The 14,736-nt window shown below is 42.1% G+C and overlaps 1 protein-coding gene across 6 annotated transcripts in view; it reads left to right on the forward strand.

Moving 5' to 3' along the window:
- The window catches only part of GLYR1 (glyoxylate reductase 1 homolog), a 49,201-nt gene that overhangs the window by 20,121 nt on the left and 14,344 nt on the right, over window positions 1-14,736 (forward strand). For 2 of the 6 annotated variants that reach the window (XM_075566176.1, XM_075566170.1), the window contains 7 exons: window positions 1,753-1,839; window positions 2,749-2,808; window positions 11,404-11,475; window positions 12,327-12,377; window positions 12,478-12,551; window positions 14,104-14,203; window positions 14,588-14,641. In XM_075566176.1, the coding sequence (XP_075422291.1) occupies window positions 1,753-1,839; window positions 2,749-2,808; window positions 11,404-11,475; window positions 12,327-12,377; window positions 12,478-12,551; window positions 14,104-14,203; window positions 14,588-14,641 (498 nt within the window). The remainder of the gene's footprint in view (window positions 1-1,752; window positions 1,840-2,748; window positions 2,809-11,403; window positions 11,476-12,326; window positions 12,378-12,477; window positions 12,552-14,103; window positions 14,204-14,587; window positions 14,642-14,736) is intronic. The other 4 variants (XM_075566172.1, XM_075566173.1, XM_075566174.1 and 1 more) reach the window with 4 other exon arrangements.

The following is a 14,736-nucleotide window of genomic DNA, read 5'->3' on the forward strand; positions in this document are numbered from 1 at the left end:
TTCCAATGCTGAACTGCGCTATTGTTCCTGTGGATGACACTCCCAGTTCCCAATATACTTACAGTTATCCAATAGAAACATGCAACATTATGCGTTGCAGCTCACGCCTTACCCGCAGGACTTGGTGACGTCTTGATTTCCCGAATCACAGCTCAAACACGGGAAACTAAGATGGCAAGTGCCTAGAGCTGAAAATAGCACTGTTCAGCTCTGAAGGATCCCTCTGTTCGAATACTGTCTAATTCATTTGGTAAAATAGAGTAGGTGGGTTTGCTGCTTTTTAAAGATGTAGAACAGGGCTGCCATATTACTGCTTGGTGATGCCTTTATGGTGCAGGAGGTTATAGGTATCCTATACAGATGTAGCCAGCCTCCGTGCCAAGGTAACACGTGGTCCAAAACTCCAAGGCTTCCCTGGCAGCGAGCAAGTCTCTGTGGGGTCCCATTCAGCAGAATGAATCCCCTGCAGGCAGTCGTGGCTTTTACTGGAGCTGCTGCGTTTGTATTTTTTTTTTTCTTTCGTGAGGGTCCAGGGACAGCAAGTCTGTACATCATATAGACACTAGTACAAGGATGCCACCGCCGTGCACACAGTCTGAAAAGATGGTACTTTTACTTAATATTTGTTTTATTTGCAGGTCAACAACAATTCGGATGTGCTATCCACTTCTATGCTGACCTGCAAATAAAACAAATATGATGTAAAAAGTACCCTCTTCAGACTGGGCTGCAGTGGCATCCCTGTACTAATATCTATATGAAGCAATTGGCAGCGAGAAAGTCACTGCCATCCCCTCCAGCGTGAGTGTACATCTGTACATCGAAGGGCAGGAGAAGGCATTCCAAATTATTTGGCAGCATAGATACTTGCAACACAGGGATACTTTACTGCTAAAGAAATTCAGTCTCAAAGTGTCCTGCTGTAATCAAGTGTCCTGCCTGTCACTGGCAGAGTTCTAAGTGACATTACAGGAGGTGAGAGTTGGCTGGCAGAGAGATACAGCACATAGAGGAAAACCATGACGTCCGTTACTTAGAATATCTTACCTTTTTTATTTTGAGGATTTTATTGATGTCTAAGCCTTCCTTGATCTATTGGGCACCGTAACCTTACATGAAGATATTCAAAGAATTTTTTCTTAATTGGAGTGTTGCCTTACCATTTCATTACAGCCGACGGGGGTGTTTAAAAGTCGTGATTTAATATCTAATTTTGATTTACTACTGAATTTATGTAGTGGTGATGTATCACTGAGTGTTATGTAAAATTACTTTTAATGTCTGTCTTGGAACTTACTGTACCATAAATTACATCACCAAAAAATGCAACATGGCAGCCTCCTGTTCTACTTTTACATTTTTTTTTTTTTTTTGCAATTCGACGAGCTAATAGTCACAAAGTTTATGGGTGGCTGGCTGCCCAGGGCTAGCTAAATAATCATCTGGCACCTAAAGTTTGCAATGACTCTCCTGGTTGGGCAGTTATATGGGCTAGCACATCTGTAGCTGGCAGAAAGTAGGCCTGTAAAAGGAATGCAAATCTCATACCCTGGATCAGAAATGCTCTGCATCTTTATTCTCTGTTTACAACAGCTGGATGACAGTGGTGCATGAGTGCATTAAAGCTTGATGGTAACCCTATTTAGGCCAAGCTGAAAACATTCAGGATTGGAAGCCTCTAGTATGTATTATTTATATTTAGTAAATTATAGTACTTTCTCGCTGCTAATTTTCTCCCCCCTCACTACTTAGGGCTCTGCATTCCCTCAGCCAAGCTCCCTGAAGAAGCTAGCAATGAAAACTGTGTCTCGGTTTAGCTGGCCCCCACCAACGAGTGAGGTAAGAAGCATCGCTGCTGTAGCCACGGCTCACAGTAATCACATGAAGACCTGAGCTGCTTTGATGTCAGGATTACCAATGATCTGAGAACAGTTCTGAACTTTGTGGACACCGACTGTCATAGCAATATAGATGACTGTTCCATGATTCAAATGGATTTGAGTGTGCATGTGCAATGAATCATTAGCACAGAACCTTAGGTAGTCAAAGTGCATCAAGACTGCATTCCATGTACTGGCGGTGTCTGAAAAATTCAACTAGATGGGATTGGAAGGACAGGTGCATATCTTGATGGGCTACATGTGTCATTGTGTTGGCAAGGGCAGTATGGGTGGTAAACCTTTTACACCTGAAAACATTGAAGTATTCTAGTTTGTGATGGATTACATAGGTCTCTAATCCTGTCCCCTGCGGGTGCCAGGAACAGGCTTGTTGGGTCATTGACCCCTTGTGCTTGGTGTTGCTTATACTTGTAGCGGGCAGATTTGATGGCCCATCTGCCTTTGTTCATATACCCAAATAGGACATTACCAGACTGGATAAACTATACATCTTCCCATAATCTTGTACCCACCACTAAATATCAAGAAGCCAATGGTTTATTGTAAGAAGATCTATAGTAAGGCAATGGACAGATGTAAATCGTCTCATGCCGGCTTGGCACTTTAGCAGGCTCCCATTCCATGCTGTCTTTTTTTGGTATGCTGGACTTGTTTCGAAATGAAACCCCTAGAGACAGAAGGAAGTCATAGTACATCATTTCTGCGTATCTCTGAGATGCAAGCCTCTTATTGTGTCTGTGATAGAAGCTACATTTAGGGTGGCAGAGATCTCCGCAAAGGACTAAGAGCATTGGAAGACTTCTCTTGGTATATAGAGGGAAGCATCTCAGTTTATCTGTCTGTTCAGTTGCAGCATTCGAAGGATGACCCTCACTTCCATCACTTCCTGCTCAGCCAGACCGAGAAGGTAGGCAGAACGTGCACGCAAGCGCAGACCTGAGGCCACATGTGGCCCACTGTACTTTGAGCCCCAAAATCGCACAGTTCTTCTGAAGGTCAGAGCTTAGACATTAAACTGCTGATGTTGGACTTGGCGAAGGAGCGACATGATGCCTGGGCCTTGATGCATGTTACTTCCTTGCTGGGAAGGGAGAGTATAGTCCAAGTTACTGCATAGAGTTTGGAATCGATCTTCTGATTTATCCACATCCAATTGCTGTGAAAACTGCAGATTGCAGGTTTGGCATCTCAAAACAAAGGAATACTTAAAGATTAATTTGGTGTCTTAACTCTGTTTGCTGTCAGAGAAACTTGCAATGCACTGTTGGCTGTCCTAGTAATGAAGGGCGTAAACGCAAGCTACAACTGTTTTAATATGGATAAAATTATGACAGGAGACAGATAAGTTTTTATGACAATTGATGTCATCAGTGTAGAAATTCCTTACCAGCTTCCAGTGTTCCCCACTGCAGCGGAGCATAGTATGAACACTTTGTATTTCTGAACTTCTTTATGGCTCATCACTGAAACTGTTTTACAGGAAAGGGAGGCTAGTGGCCAACCTCCACAAAATAACCTGTGTGGGACTTTGTAAGTTTGTCCATACTGAGTCCATTGCAGAATTTTCCTCCCAGCAGGGTGTGTATCCCACAAGCATGTTGTATATTTCCCCCAGCTGCACTCCGTGTGTGTGTGTGTGTGTGTGTGTGTGTGTGTGTGTGTGTGTGTGTGTGTGTGTGTGTGTGTGTGTGTGTGTGTGTGTGTGTGTGTGTGTGTGTGTGTGTGTGTGTGTGTGTGTGTGTGTGTGTGTGTGTGTGTGTGTGTGTGTGTGTATTGATTTATTATATATATGTATATATATATTGATTTATTATATATATGTATATATATATATATATATAATAAATCAATCTAAAATAGGGTGTAAAATAGTATTGCCCAAACATTTTTAGTACATATGATTTGACACAGTACCACTACTTTGTTTTAAAGCCACTGGATGGCATCACCTTTGTAGCCAGCAGAGCAGCTACAAATCTTGTTTCTTCTTTAGTAGCACAAATTGGTCCTTTCTCACCGATTTACGGTATAATACAGAAGTTAAGGAAGTGGGCATGCTTGTGCTGTTCCAGGGGAAGCAGAAGTCAGAAAGGTTTACTAATTCATTTTAATGTACTTTTGACACTTTCCATCTCCGCTGTCGCTGATGACATAGAAAGTAGTTTTCTCATTAAATGTTGCCTTTTTTTAATTGAAGATATAGAAATTGCCAGGAATGCAGCATGAGGCCGTGGCAGAAATAGTTGGGCAGGACCACTCTCTTTCCTCCTCCTCATTGAACTGGTATTTCTGCCATGTAAATCTCACTAGTTAAAACATGTCCTAGAGCAACCTTTTTGGTGTGGAGGGCATGTATTCTACGGTCAGTCTTTTGGGGCAAAAAGTTGCTAAAGATGTCAGCTGTAAGTTTGGGATGTTAACATTGAGAATTTGTTCACAAAGACATGTGGCAACTTAAAGGGGCCATCCCTCAGAGAACCGAAGTGTACTAATCGCAGTGATAAGGGGTGGTGATTATTGCCTTTTTTTAATCCAAATCTGACTGCAACAATTATTTAGAAATCATTTTTCAAAGTTATTGTAATTTGTAAACCTGGTGAGCTGAGACTTGATTGATTTGAATTCCTCTGGCTGCCCCTTTGGCTATCACTGTGTGCTCAACAAGAGTTTAGACAACCAGAACCTCTTTCTTCCCACGCCATAGATTTGTCTCCAGTAATGACAGGATGGGCTAAGGATAAATAAAGCGCTTGATTCAATTCCTCAGGAGCTGCAGCCAAACATTTGCGATTTGTCAATGTCTTTAGACAACATTTTACCTCGAAGCAAATGTGCAGTAATTGTGTTATACAAAATGATACTAATGTGAAGAAGAAAAAATTATTTTTCTTAATCGGGAAGCAAATGTTTTTAATAATTGATGTCTTTTTGACACTGGAAAGCTGTAGAGTATTGAGATTAATCACTCTGCCCTCTGTTTCTTGTGCAGCAGAAGAAATCTGTCTCTCTCCTGTCCCTTCATGTCGGTGCATTGCCCTGGTGACTGATTATTTTTTATTTTATTTTTGGAGATCATTTATACCGCCCTTCTCATTTTACTGGTCAATTCTGTCTCCTGCCATCTTTGAGGAGGACAGGAGACTTTATGTTGTATCTTGGGCCGTGTGTTGGCAGCTCCGTTTCTTCTGCTAAAGAGCTCAACCACAGGCTGCCTCTGTATTACCCTGCCTGCACTATGACGGCTTTATTTTTCCATTGCAGGAGAGGTGCAATAGTATGTGCGGCCAGCGGGTGCATGTAGCTGTATTGTGCTTGGTATTTTCAATGCTAGTCTTCCTGGTTGATTCCCTTACCGTTTGTGGTGGACACCCCATTGTCTGTTTCCAACTTTAGGGAGGGAGAATGCTCCTCCCAAACTAACCACCATGGTGGTCGGCCTTACCTTTCTCTGTGTTGGAAAGGGAGCCCTGGACTATGGAGCCCCTTTTGTGGACACTGTTGCAGTCATGCCTTGGGGAGAGGTGGGCGATCCACTAGAGGATGCTCGGCATGTTTGATATTATTACCAGAGCTGACGTCAACGCTCGATGGCCCCAAAAGAACACTGCTAACCTGAGAAGTGTTGCAGTTCAGAGGGGTGCTTCTATATTGGGTGATCAGTGGTGCTGTTGGTAATATGTAAGTTCTCCGCTGGAGTTACTTTTTAACCTGGCAATTTTTTCTCATTCTCAATCCCAAGCAAAGAATATAAACAAAGGATATGACAGTCTTACTTCCACAGGGAGAGGCTGGAGACAAGACAGTGTTTTGGCTGTTGAGTCTTCTGTAAGGCCCAAGAAATGTATTTCCAAACTCGAGCAGTTAATTGCCTTTGCTGCAAACACAAGCTTCATTCTGGGTATTCTGGGAAGCTGGTTTATCTGCAGTAGAGTCTGCGTCTCTGAATCTTTCCTATAATCCTCCTCTGATAAAGGAAGACCAGTCTCATTTTAATGCAGAATCCTTGGATAAGCGCATCAAGGACATGTATGCTACCTTGGGATTAGGTGAAAAGGAAGAATTACAATACTTTAGACAATCATCCTTGTTCCAGGAAAACATTACGGAATCTTCTTATGCATATGGTCATCAAAGACTTGGTCATGAGCGAATGGAAATACAAGTTTCAGAGCATGTATCCCTTTAAGCCGGAAGTCAAAGATGAACGGGAGTGAGCACTGCTGTCGTAACATTCACCAGGAAAACCACTATCCTTTTTAAAAGGATCCCATGGATGTAAAGGTTTATTGAAGCATATGTCACCATTGATGCATCTTACCGACCTGGGATTGCCACTGCGTGCCTAAGCAGAGCCATGAGCGTCTGGTTCTCTAAATTGCAAGAAGTTCTAGAATCTTTTCTCTGAAGACCTGTTTCTAAAGGAATGTCCCATATTGTCCTATTCGTTTGCTGTGCCCAGGGATGCACCATGCAAGTCCAAACTATTGGCAAGATCTCCAGTACTTTGTGTTGTTGTGCATTATGGCTCAAACCATAGACAGCTGACCTTCTTTTATTTATTTTTTATAAGCGTCCATTGACTGACTGACTAGGCGGAATAAACTTCTTGTGGCAAAAGCCCTTTTTCCTCCAGTAATTCTGGAAATAATGGGTTCTAGTTGCACTCCTGCCTAGGCAGAACACTGTTTAGATTTCTAGAATTACTGGAGGGAAAAGTGCTTGAGTTTTACTTTCATCTATTTTATCCATAGCAGTGCATGCATGATTCCCTTTATTATTTATATTGTGTTTTGCAGTACATCCTTTGTTTTTCACTTTTTTCTTTCCTTTCTATTTTATAAGTTTGAGTTGAGCAAGTTTTGCTGTACGTATGGCTGACGAGTGTAGCTTAAAGGAGGGGCTTATATGAACTCATGGTAGATTGATCTGTGTGATACCTCCAGCTGGGAGGAACCTAGGACCAGTTTCATGCACTGCCATGAAAGATCCAGCACAATTTAAAATTATTGGTGAGTAAAAATGTTGTTTTTGCTCGCTTCTCCTTTCTAAAACACAAGTTAATGAAAAGGTTTGCGCTGTTCCAAAAGAAGCCGAAGCCAGAGGTATTGGCAAATGGAAATCTCACACTCTCGCAGACTTCCTTCACTACAAATGTAGGCTGTCCTGTTTCAACTCTGCCCTCTCTCAGGCTAAACAAACCTACTTTTCTTCACTAATCAACATGCACAAGTCTAACCCACGCCGACTCTTCTCTGTCTTTGACTCTCTACTCAAACCACTCTCGGCTGCCTCTTCTTTCTCCATCTCATCTCGGGACTTTGCTGACAATTTTAAGGAAAAGGTGGAGTCCATACGTCTGAACATCCCCTCTGTTTCCTCCTCCCATCCTACACCTCTTCCTAACTCTCCTCCTGCCTTCCTTGACTTTTTTTTTTTTTTCTGCTGTCTCAGAGGAGTATGGCACTGCTGATCTCTTCTTCTCCCTCTACCACTTGCCCTCTTGACCTATTCCCTCCCATCTCCTAAAACCTCTTGCTCCTACTATAACCCCTATGCTCATACACATTTTTTAACTCCTCTCTACTCTGGTACCTTTCCCTCCTCCTTCAACCATGGAACATTCATACCATTACTCAAAAACAGCAAGCTTGAACCCAACCTGCCTTTCTAACTATCAGCCTGTCTCCTTCCTGCCTTTTGCCTCTAAACTCCTTGGACGTATTGTATTCTCTCGTTTGCTCCACTTTCTCAACACCTATTCTATCCTAGACCCTCTACAATCTGGCTTCCGCACTGCTCACTCCACTGAAACAGCCCTCACTAAAATAATTAATGACCTCCATGCTGCCAAAGACAGAGGTCATTACACTCTGCTCATATTACTTGACCTCTCTGCAGTATTTGACACCGTGGGCCATCCTCTTCTCCTTCACATTCTCCATACTCTTGGTATTCGGAACAAAGCTCTATCCTGGATCTCCTCTTACCTCTCTCATTGTACTTTCAGTGTCTCTTCTGCTAACACCTCCCCCTCTGTCGATCTCTGTGTGGGTACCCCAGGGCTCTGTCCTGGGACCTCTTCTCTTTTCTCTGTACACACTTTCTCTAGGTGACCTAATCACATCTCTTGGGTTTAAATATCACCTCGATGCTGACGAAACACAAATTTACTTTTCAACCCCTTACCTTACTCCTGCTGTACAGACCAAAGTTTCTGAATGTCTCTCTGCGATATCCTGGATGGTCCTCCGCCGACTTAAACTTAACATGGCAAAAACAGAGCTTCTCATACTTCCTCCCAAACCTGGCCCTACTACCTCCTTCCACATTTACTGTACTATAATTCATCCAGTAGCCCAAGCACGTTGCCATGGGGTCACACTCGACTCCTCTCTCACATCTTCCTCTCACATTCAAAACCTGGTGCTTTTTTCTCCGCAATATTACAAAGATACGCCCTTTCCTCTGTTGCTCGACTGCTAAAACTCTGACACGGCCCTCATACTCTCCCGTCTCGATTACTGTAACCTCCTGCTGTCCGGCCTTCCTGCCTCTCACCTGTCTCCCCTACAATCTGTCCTAAACGCTGCTGCTAGAATCACTCTACTTTTTCCCAAATCTGTCTCGGCGTCTCTCCTGCTGAAATCGCTCTCCTGACTCCCTATCAAATCCCGCGTCTCGCACTCAACTCGTCTCCTCACTTTTAAAACTTTACACTCTTCTGCCCCTCCTTACATCTCAGCCCTAATTTTTCTCGCTATGCACCATCTTCTGCTCAAGTATGCCTTCTCTCTACCCCCTTTTGTATCAAAAGCCCTCTCCCGCCTTAAACCTTTCTCACTGACTGCCCAACACCTCTGGAATGCCCTTTCCCTCAATACCCGACTAGCACCCTCTCTATCCACCTTTAAGACCCACCTTAAGACACACTTGCTTAAAGAAGCGTAAAAGTAGCACAGTGGCTAATAATATGCACATGATACACAAAGCTTGGCCCCCTGCACACGCACTTACCAGAATGCCCTCCTACTGTCTCTGTACTTTCTTCCTACCTACCAATTCGATTGTAAGCTCACTGGAGCAAATGTTACTTTTATGCCTGAAGCACTTATTCCCATGATCTGTTATTTGTATTATTTGTTATTTATATGATTGTCACGTGTATTACTTCTGTGAAGCGCTATGTACATTAATGGTGCTATATAACTAAAGACATACCCACTGTCTGCCAGCTTTGTTCCCAAGATCTTTTTAATTTGTGGTTTTTTTTTTTTGTGTGTGTGTGTCCGAATCAGCAATGAAAACTGGCCACACGGTTAACAATTAGAAGCCACAATATCGGTCTTGATTTTTCTATTGGCTTGGCTATTTGACTCCCTGTCTAGTGGTTAAAACAACAAATCTATAGGAATCTGGGCAATAGTACAAGATATTAAAAGGAGGAGGGAAGGTGGCTGCTTTTTAACCCTTTATTTGATCATTTGATCCTAGTTGCCAACACCACCCTTGCAGCTAAATGGAAGAGGGGGGGGCGGGGTGGTTTACTTCCATTCCGATCGGTGCAAACTAGCATTAATAACATGACTTCCCTGAATGTTGTAAAGTCACCTGGCATGCCGAACCTCATACTGTTTGGGGAGCGTTAAAGGATGTTATACCCTGAGAAGATTCTACATCTTTGGACCTATAAAGCCTCTAGAATTTAGAACTATATGTATAGTGGCAGTAATAGAAAGCAGTGTGCTATTTAAACTTACTATTTTTTGGCATGCCATAGATCTTTTTTGTCGCAAAGAGGCTCGAAAGCTAGATTGGTGGTCAAATCCAACTATGAATATAGTTGGGGGGGGGGGGGGGGGAAGTGTAACCTCCCTTAAAATGTAAGTACAATCACTGGCTTGATGTGCATAGATATTTTTGCATCTGAACCACCACGAAAGTCTCAGCCCGACTTTCTTTTTACCGGCTTCCCCTCTCCTCTGAATGGGACAGCCTGCCATGCAGCCCTCAAAGCTGATAATGGGCTGAGTATTTTCCCGCTTTAACGCATCAACACTTTGTAAAGGATGTTTCCCATTATAGATTTTATTAGGTGTGCAAGTGTGTTTATTTATTGGCAAGCAAAAATGATTAATATTTGGTCTTTGAACGAAGAAAAGATTTAAGGCGCTAATTAACTACAGTGTTTTTAGTGAGTTTACCTCGTGAACTAATATTTATAATTTAAAATTCTACTGCAGCCTAGGTGAAAAGGGGAATCGCTACCCCCTATAATTGTACTAGTAACGGGAAAACACCTTAGCGCATGAATTAGGATCTGATATATGTATTTTTGAAGCAATACTGGTATAACCGAGGTTGCTGAAGAAATTTTATATGCAGTTTGAATCATAAAAATGTAATAAACAACAATACAATTAAATGATTACTAACATTGGTATTTCACAAAATAAAATATTTGTTAACCTATTCCTTGATTTAAGCTTAATCAGTTACCTGCAATCTACAATACACAGTTAATAATATAACAATTTACACCATATAACAGAAAATCCAGAATTGGACAGGGCTATTGGAAAAAATGCAATGTTTATGCATGAACAGATTAGATCCCAAATGTACTGATCCTCAGCCAATTGCCTATGTGGTGGATATTAGGCACTCTGGCCCAAATATAAAAAACCCCAAATACTGGAATGTCTGTCTTTTAGAGAAACACTTTGAAGGTGTATTTGGTAAGGTCGCCGAGTTGATGTCATATTGTGCCTTGTGTTAGACCTGAAGATTTGTAGTTATTTATCTTAAGGTGTTGATATCCGAGTAAATAAGTCGCACACAGGTATATTACCTCCTTTAGAGTTATGCGTTTTCTGGGAGAAGGGATCTGTCTAGGCTGTTTCAATATGAGCTTTGTGTGTACCGGCAACATAGATTTTAAAGTGTTACCCCAGGGCTCCGCTGCATGGACCAGAGTCCGCGGTCGTCACGTCCGCCCGGCGCTTGCCACATATCTCTCCTCAGAACTCCACTGTAAGGGTCAGAGTTCGCGGTCGTCTCGTGCACCCGGTGCTGTTATTGGTGCCGCTTCTGGTGGTACACTTATTTAATGTCTGGCTTGTTAGCTGTTTGTTATTGGCGTAGCCTTGTCATTGTTAGTATTTATTGCAAGCCCCTCTGATAGTGAAATAATTGACCACTGAATAACGTCTTCTCAGTGAAAAAGCCATCAAAAGAGAATAAATGCCAATGTTACTGATTTGCTCATTGCCAGGAAGTTACCTGCATACCATATTTGTTGAGGGTAAAGTTTAATTTGAATATAAAGTGTATTACCTCCTGAATTAGCGGTCCCCGGCTTTATGACCACACAGGAGACCTCATTCAGCCCAAAGTCGCACAATGGAATTGCTGCTTTTAAGAAGGAAAATGTTTTGTTTTTTTGGCAGATTTTTTTTTTACAATTTTATTAAAATTTACTGAACCATATATTTTTCCCTTACAGGAAGACTTGGCAGGTAACCATTGGCTGAATCCTGCGCACAGATCCTATGGCACAGAGATGATCCTAAAAAAGGTAAAATCCCCCTGCCAGCTCTCCGTATCAGACACACACAGTTCGTCTGGGGCACAGCTATGTGTGGGTCATGAACCGTTCATCAAGTCCACTTCATCAAGTGCTGCTATTACTACAAGGGGAAATGGTACAGTGGTAACATCGCTTCTTTTTGAAGTGTTTATACCTGGTTCATATCACTGCATCAGCTCTATGACCTTTGTGTTGTAATTTTATCTCCCTTTACCTCCGATGCCAAAATATATTAAGTTCTATGGGACAGTGACTTTCTATGTACAGCACTGCATATAGTTTATAAAAAAGCAACAAAAAAAATGAATAAAATATTTATACATGTTTCTACAATGAAGCTTATAACAATCACATGTTGGCAGGTGCATTGAGATCCATTGAGCTCTGGCTGTGCAAACTCTTGTTTGAACACCGTGCCAACAGGGCCAGAGGAAATCTAACACCTCCCAAGTCTCTGCTCACCATGTTTACAAAGTAATTTAAAAAATATAAATTTACAAATACTGTGAGGGGTGTGGGTGAGAATGTGAGGCTGTCCTTGGCAGGCTGGTGAAATAGCCTCCAAACAGACCGGGTAGAGGCTAATGCACTAAGGCAACTAAAAAAAACAAATGCAAGCCGTGGATCAAATGGGGTCTGAAGTTTGACAACAGATAGGAAAAATGGGCATACTATGTGGACCATGGTTCTTATCTGCCATTACATTCTATGTTTCTATGTGATGTTGGTTACAAGATGTGTTTTTAGAGACACTTGAGATTTTCTCCTTGAAGTGTCATGTTGGATCTGCCACACTTCTTCCTATGGACTTGCTTATTGAAATTTTCTCTCTTCTCCAGCCCAGTGTTACATACCAAGCAATCAGCAAGCGATTCAAAGTATCTGAAGAGGTGATATGATTTCTCTCTTTAATCATATTTTCTTCCCGTGTATCTTTTTGCTCCTTGTCCGTTATTTTACCAGACTTAACGGTTTATTGTGATATTGCAGGAAACTGGTTCCACATCAATCCAAGCAGCAGACAGCACCGCCCTCAACGGCAGCATCACACCCACAGACAAAAAGTACGAGGGCCTCTGGCCTATCCTGATCTTTATCCCTTCAGATGCACCCCAGGCCATCTGTCATTCTAATGTCCCCGTTTGCTTCCAGGGTTACTGCTATAATCCTCAAGTCAAAGCATGATGTCGTCCTGTTGTTACTTGAACAGGGGGCATCCCCTGAAACACACAATTGTTACCTTTTGATGTCAGAACCGTATTACAAATAGTTATAGTAATAGTTAATTGTCAAATCAACTGCAGCACTATACTGCTGGAAATAATGATTTGCGGTCCCCTAGCATGTCATAATGACGTTCCTTTTATTCCCTGGCTGCTAATTGCCAGAGTAAATTCCCCAAGTCAGTGCATCAGTCTCTTTGTCAAGTAGTGCGGTGTTAACACTTAACAGCTTGACAGGCAGCTGTGCAGCTTTGCTGGTACGTAGCTCGGCTGCTCCAAAAGAGATTAAACACAATTAATAAAGCCAAAGGGGAAGGCTATTCTATTTCTCTTTTAAGAAAGCTAATGGTGAAGGTTATGGCACCACACACACAGATACCATGATCGAATTTGCCAGTAAGGGATTATACCCACCGCATAGTTCCTCCTATGGTTGAGTACATCGGTGTTGAACTCAAATTCCTGTTCTACTTGGTAACGAGCGCACCAGCCAAACAAGTGGACCAATATGCATTTAGTGGGGGTTTTTTATACAGCATATGTAAAAAAGTAATCCATAGTCTGTGCTGAGAAATCACTGATTGTGTAATTTCTAATCAGTCTTCTGCACGTTTTTTGCTCATTGCTTCATCAGGGAGATTGGTTTGGTCCACTTCTTTTGCTGATGTGCACAGTTTCAGGGACATTTGTCTGCCCAAGATGCAGGACACACAAGGTTGAATATTTCCTGAATTGGAAAGCCAAGACTCGCATTGACAATACGAAGCAAAATACAGGTTCCTGGTCACACAAACTATTGCACCTCTCTGCAATGGAAAATAATGTTGTCATAGTGCAGGCAGGGTGGTACAAAGGCAGCCCGTGGTTGAGCTCTTTAGCAGAGGAAACTGAGCGGATAACACACAGCCCAAAATACAAAAAAAAAAGTCTCCTGTCATCAAAGATGGTAGGAAACAGAATTGACCAGTGAAATGAGAAGGGCGGTTTAAATGATCTCCCAAAAAATAATCAGTCGTCAGAGCAATGGAGAGAGACAGATTTCTTCTGCTGCACAAGAAACAGAGGGCAGAGTGATTAATCTCAATACACTACAGCTTTCCAGTGTCAAAAAGACATTTGCCTCCTGATTCTTAAGAAAAATCCTTTTTTTGCGGGGGAAACAGCTATGGGCATAAATTGGTAGAAAGGCATCGAACTGCTTGTCTGATTTCTCCCTTTCTCTGTTGGCCAACTCAAAGGTGGCAGCCAACATGTATGCTATTTGCACCCATTTTATATTCAACTTTTATGACATTTTGGATCGCAGTGAAGCTTTGGCTTGAGTTGGAGCTTGCTCTTTCTATATATCAAATCTCTACGAATCTCTCTGTTGTGCCTCTCCACCCTAAATTAGGATTGGATTCCTTGGCCTTGGGTTAATGGGAAGTGGCATAGTCTCCAACCTGCTGAAGATGGGACATACAGTGACCGTATGGAACCGAACTGCTGAGAAGGTATGTGCAGCCCGAACAGAGGCAGGGTATCAACTCCTCCAGCTCTAATAAGGAGATAATGATAGATTCCTAGTATCTTGAGGGCAAATAAGGATCATGCTCTGGTGCAAGAACCGTGGCTTTTCTAGTGTTCATTTGTTTATAACGGAAACTGTTTTATGGCTCGGCGTCAGAGCCTCACTAACCTACAAAATAATGAAGCCTGGGATATGCAGCACATAATGATGGTTATCTCGTACCTCATTGGAATTGCTGCAGCATCCTTTCTTCTCATTGGAATTGCTGCAGCATCCTTTCTTCAAAGTTGCAGTTACCAGGGCTGAGTTATCACATAGTTTTTAAAAGGCCCTGAAAATATCATTCTACATTATTTTTCTAAAATAGAAAACTACTGGAGGAATTCACAGTGAAGGGGGTGATCAGGATGAAAACAGAAAGGTAAAGACAATTTGTTTAAAAAAAACAAAACATTGCAAATAAGTTGGACTTTACCTTTTTTTAATGGGGTTTGTAGTGAGCGTTCTTATTTAAGC

This window comes from Ascaphus truei, chromosome 11, assembly GCF_040206685.1.
Source record: "Ascaphus truei isolate aAscTru1 chromosome 11, aAscTru1.hap1, whole genome shotgun sequence".
Classification (NCBI taxonomy): domain Eukaryota; kingdom Metazoa; phylum Chordata; class Amphibia; order Anura; family Ascaphidae; genus Ascaphus; species Ascaphus truei.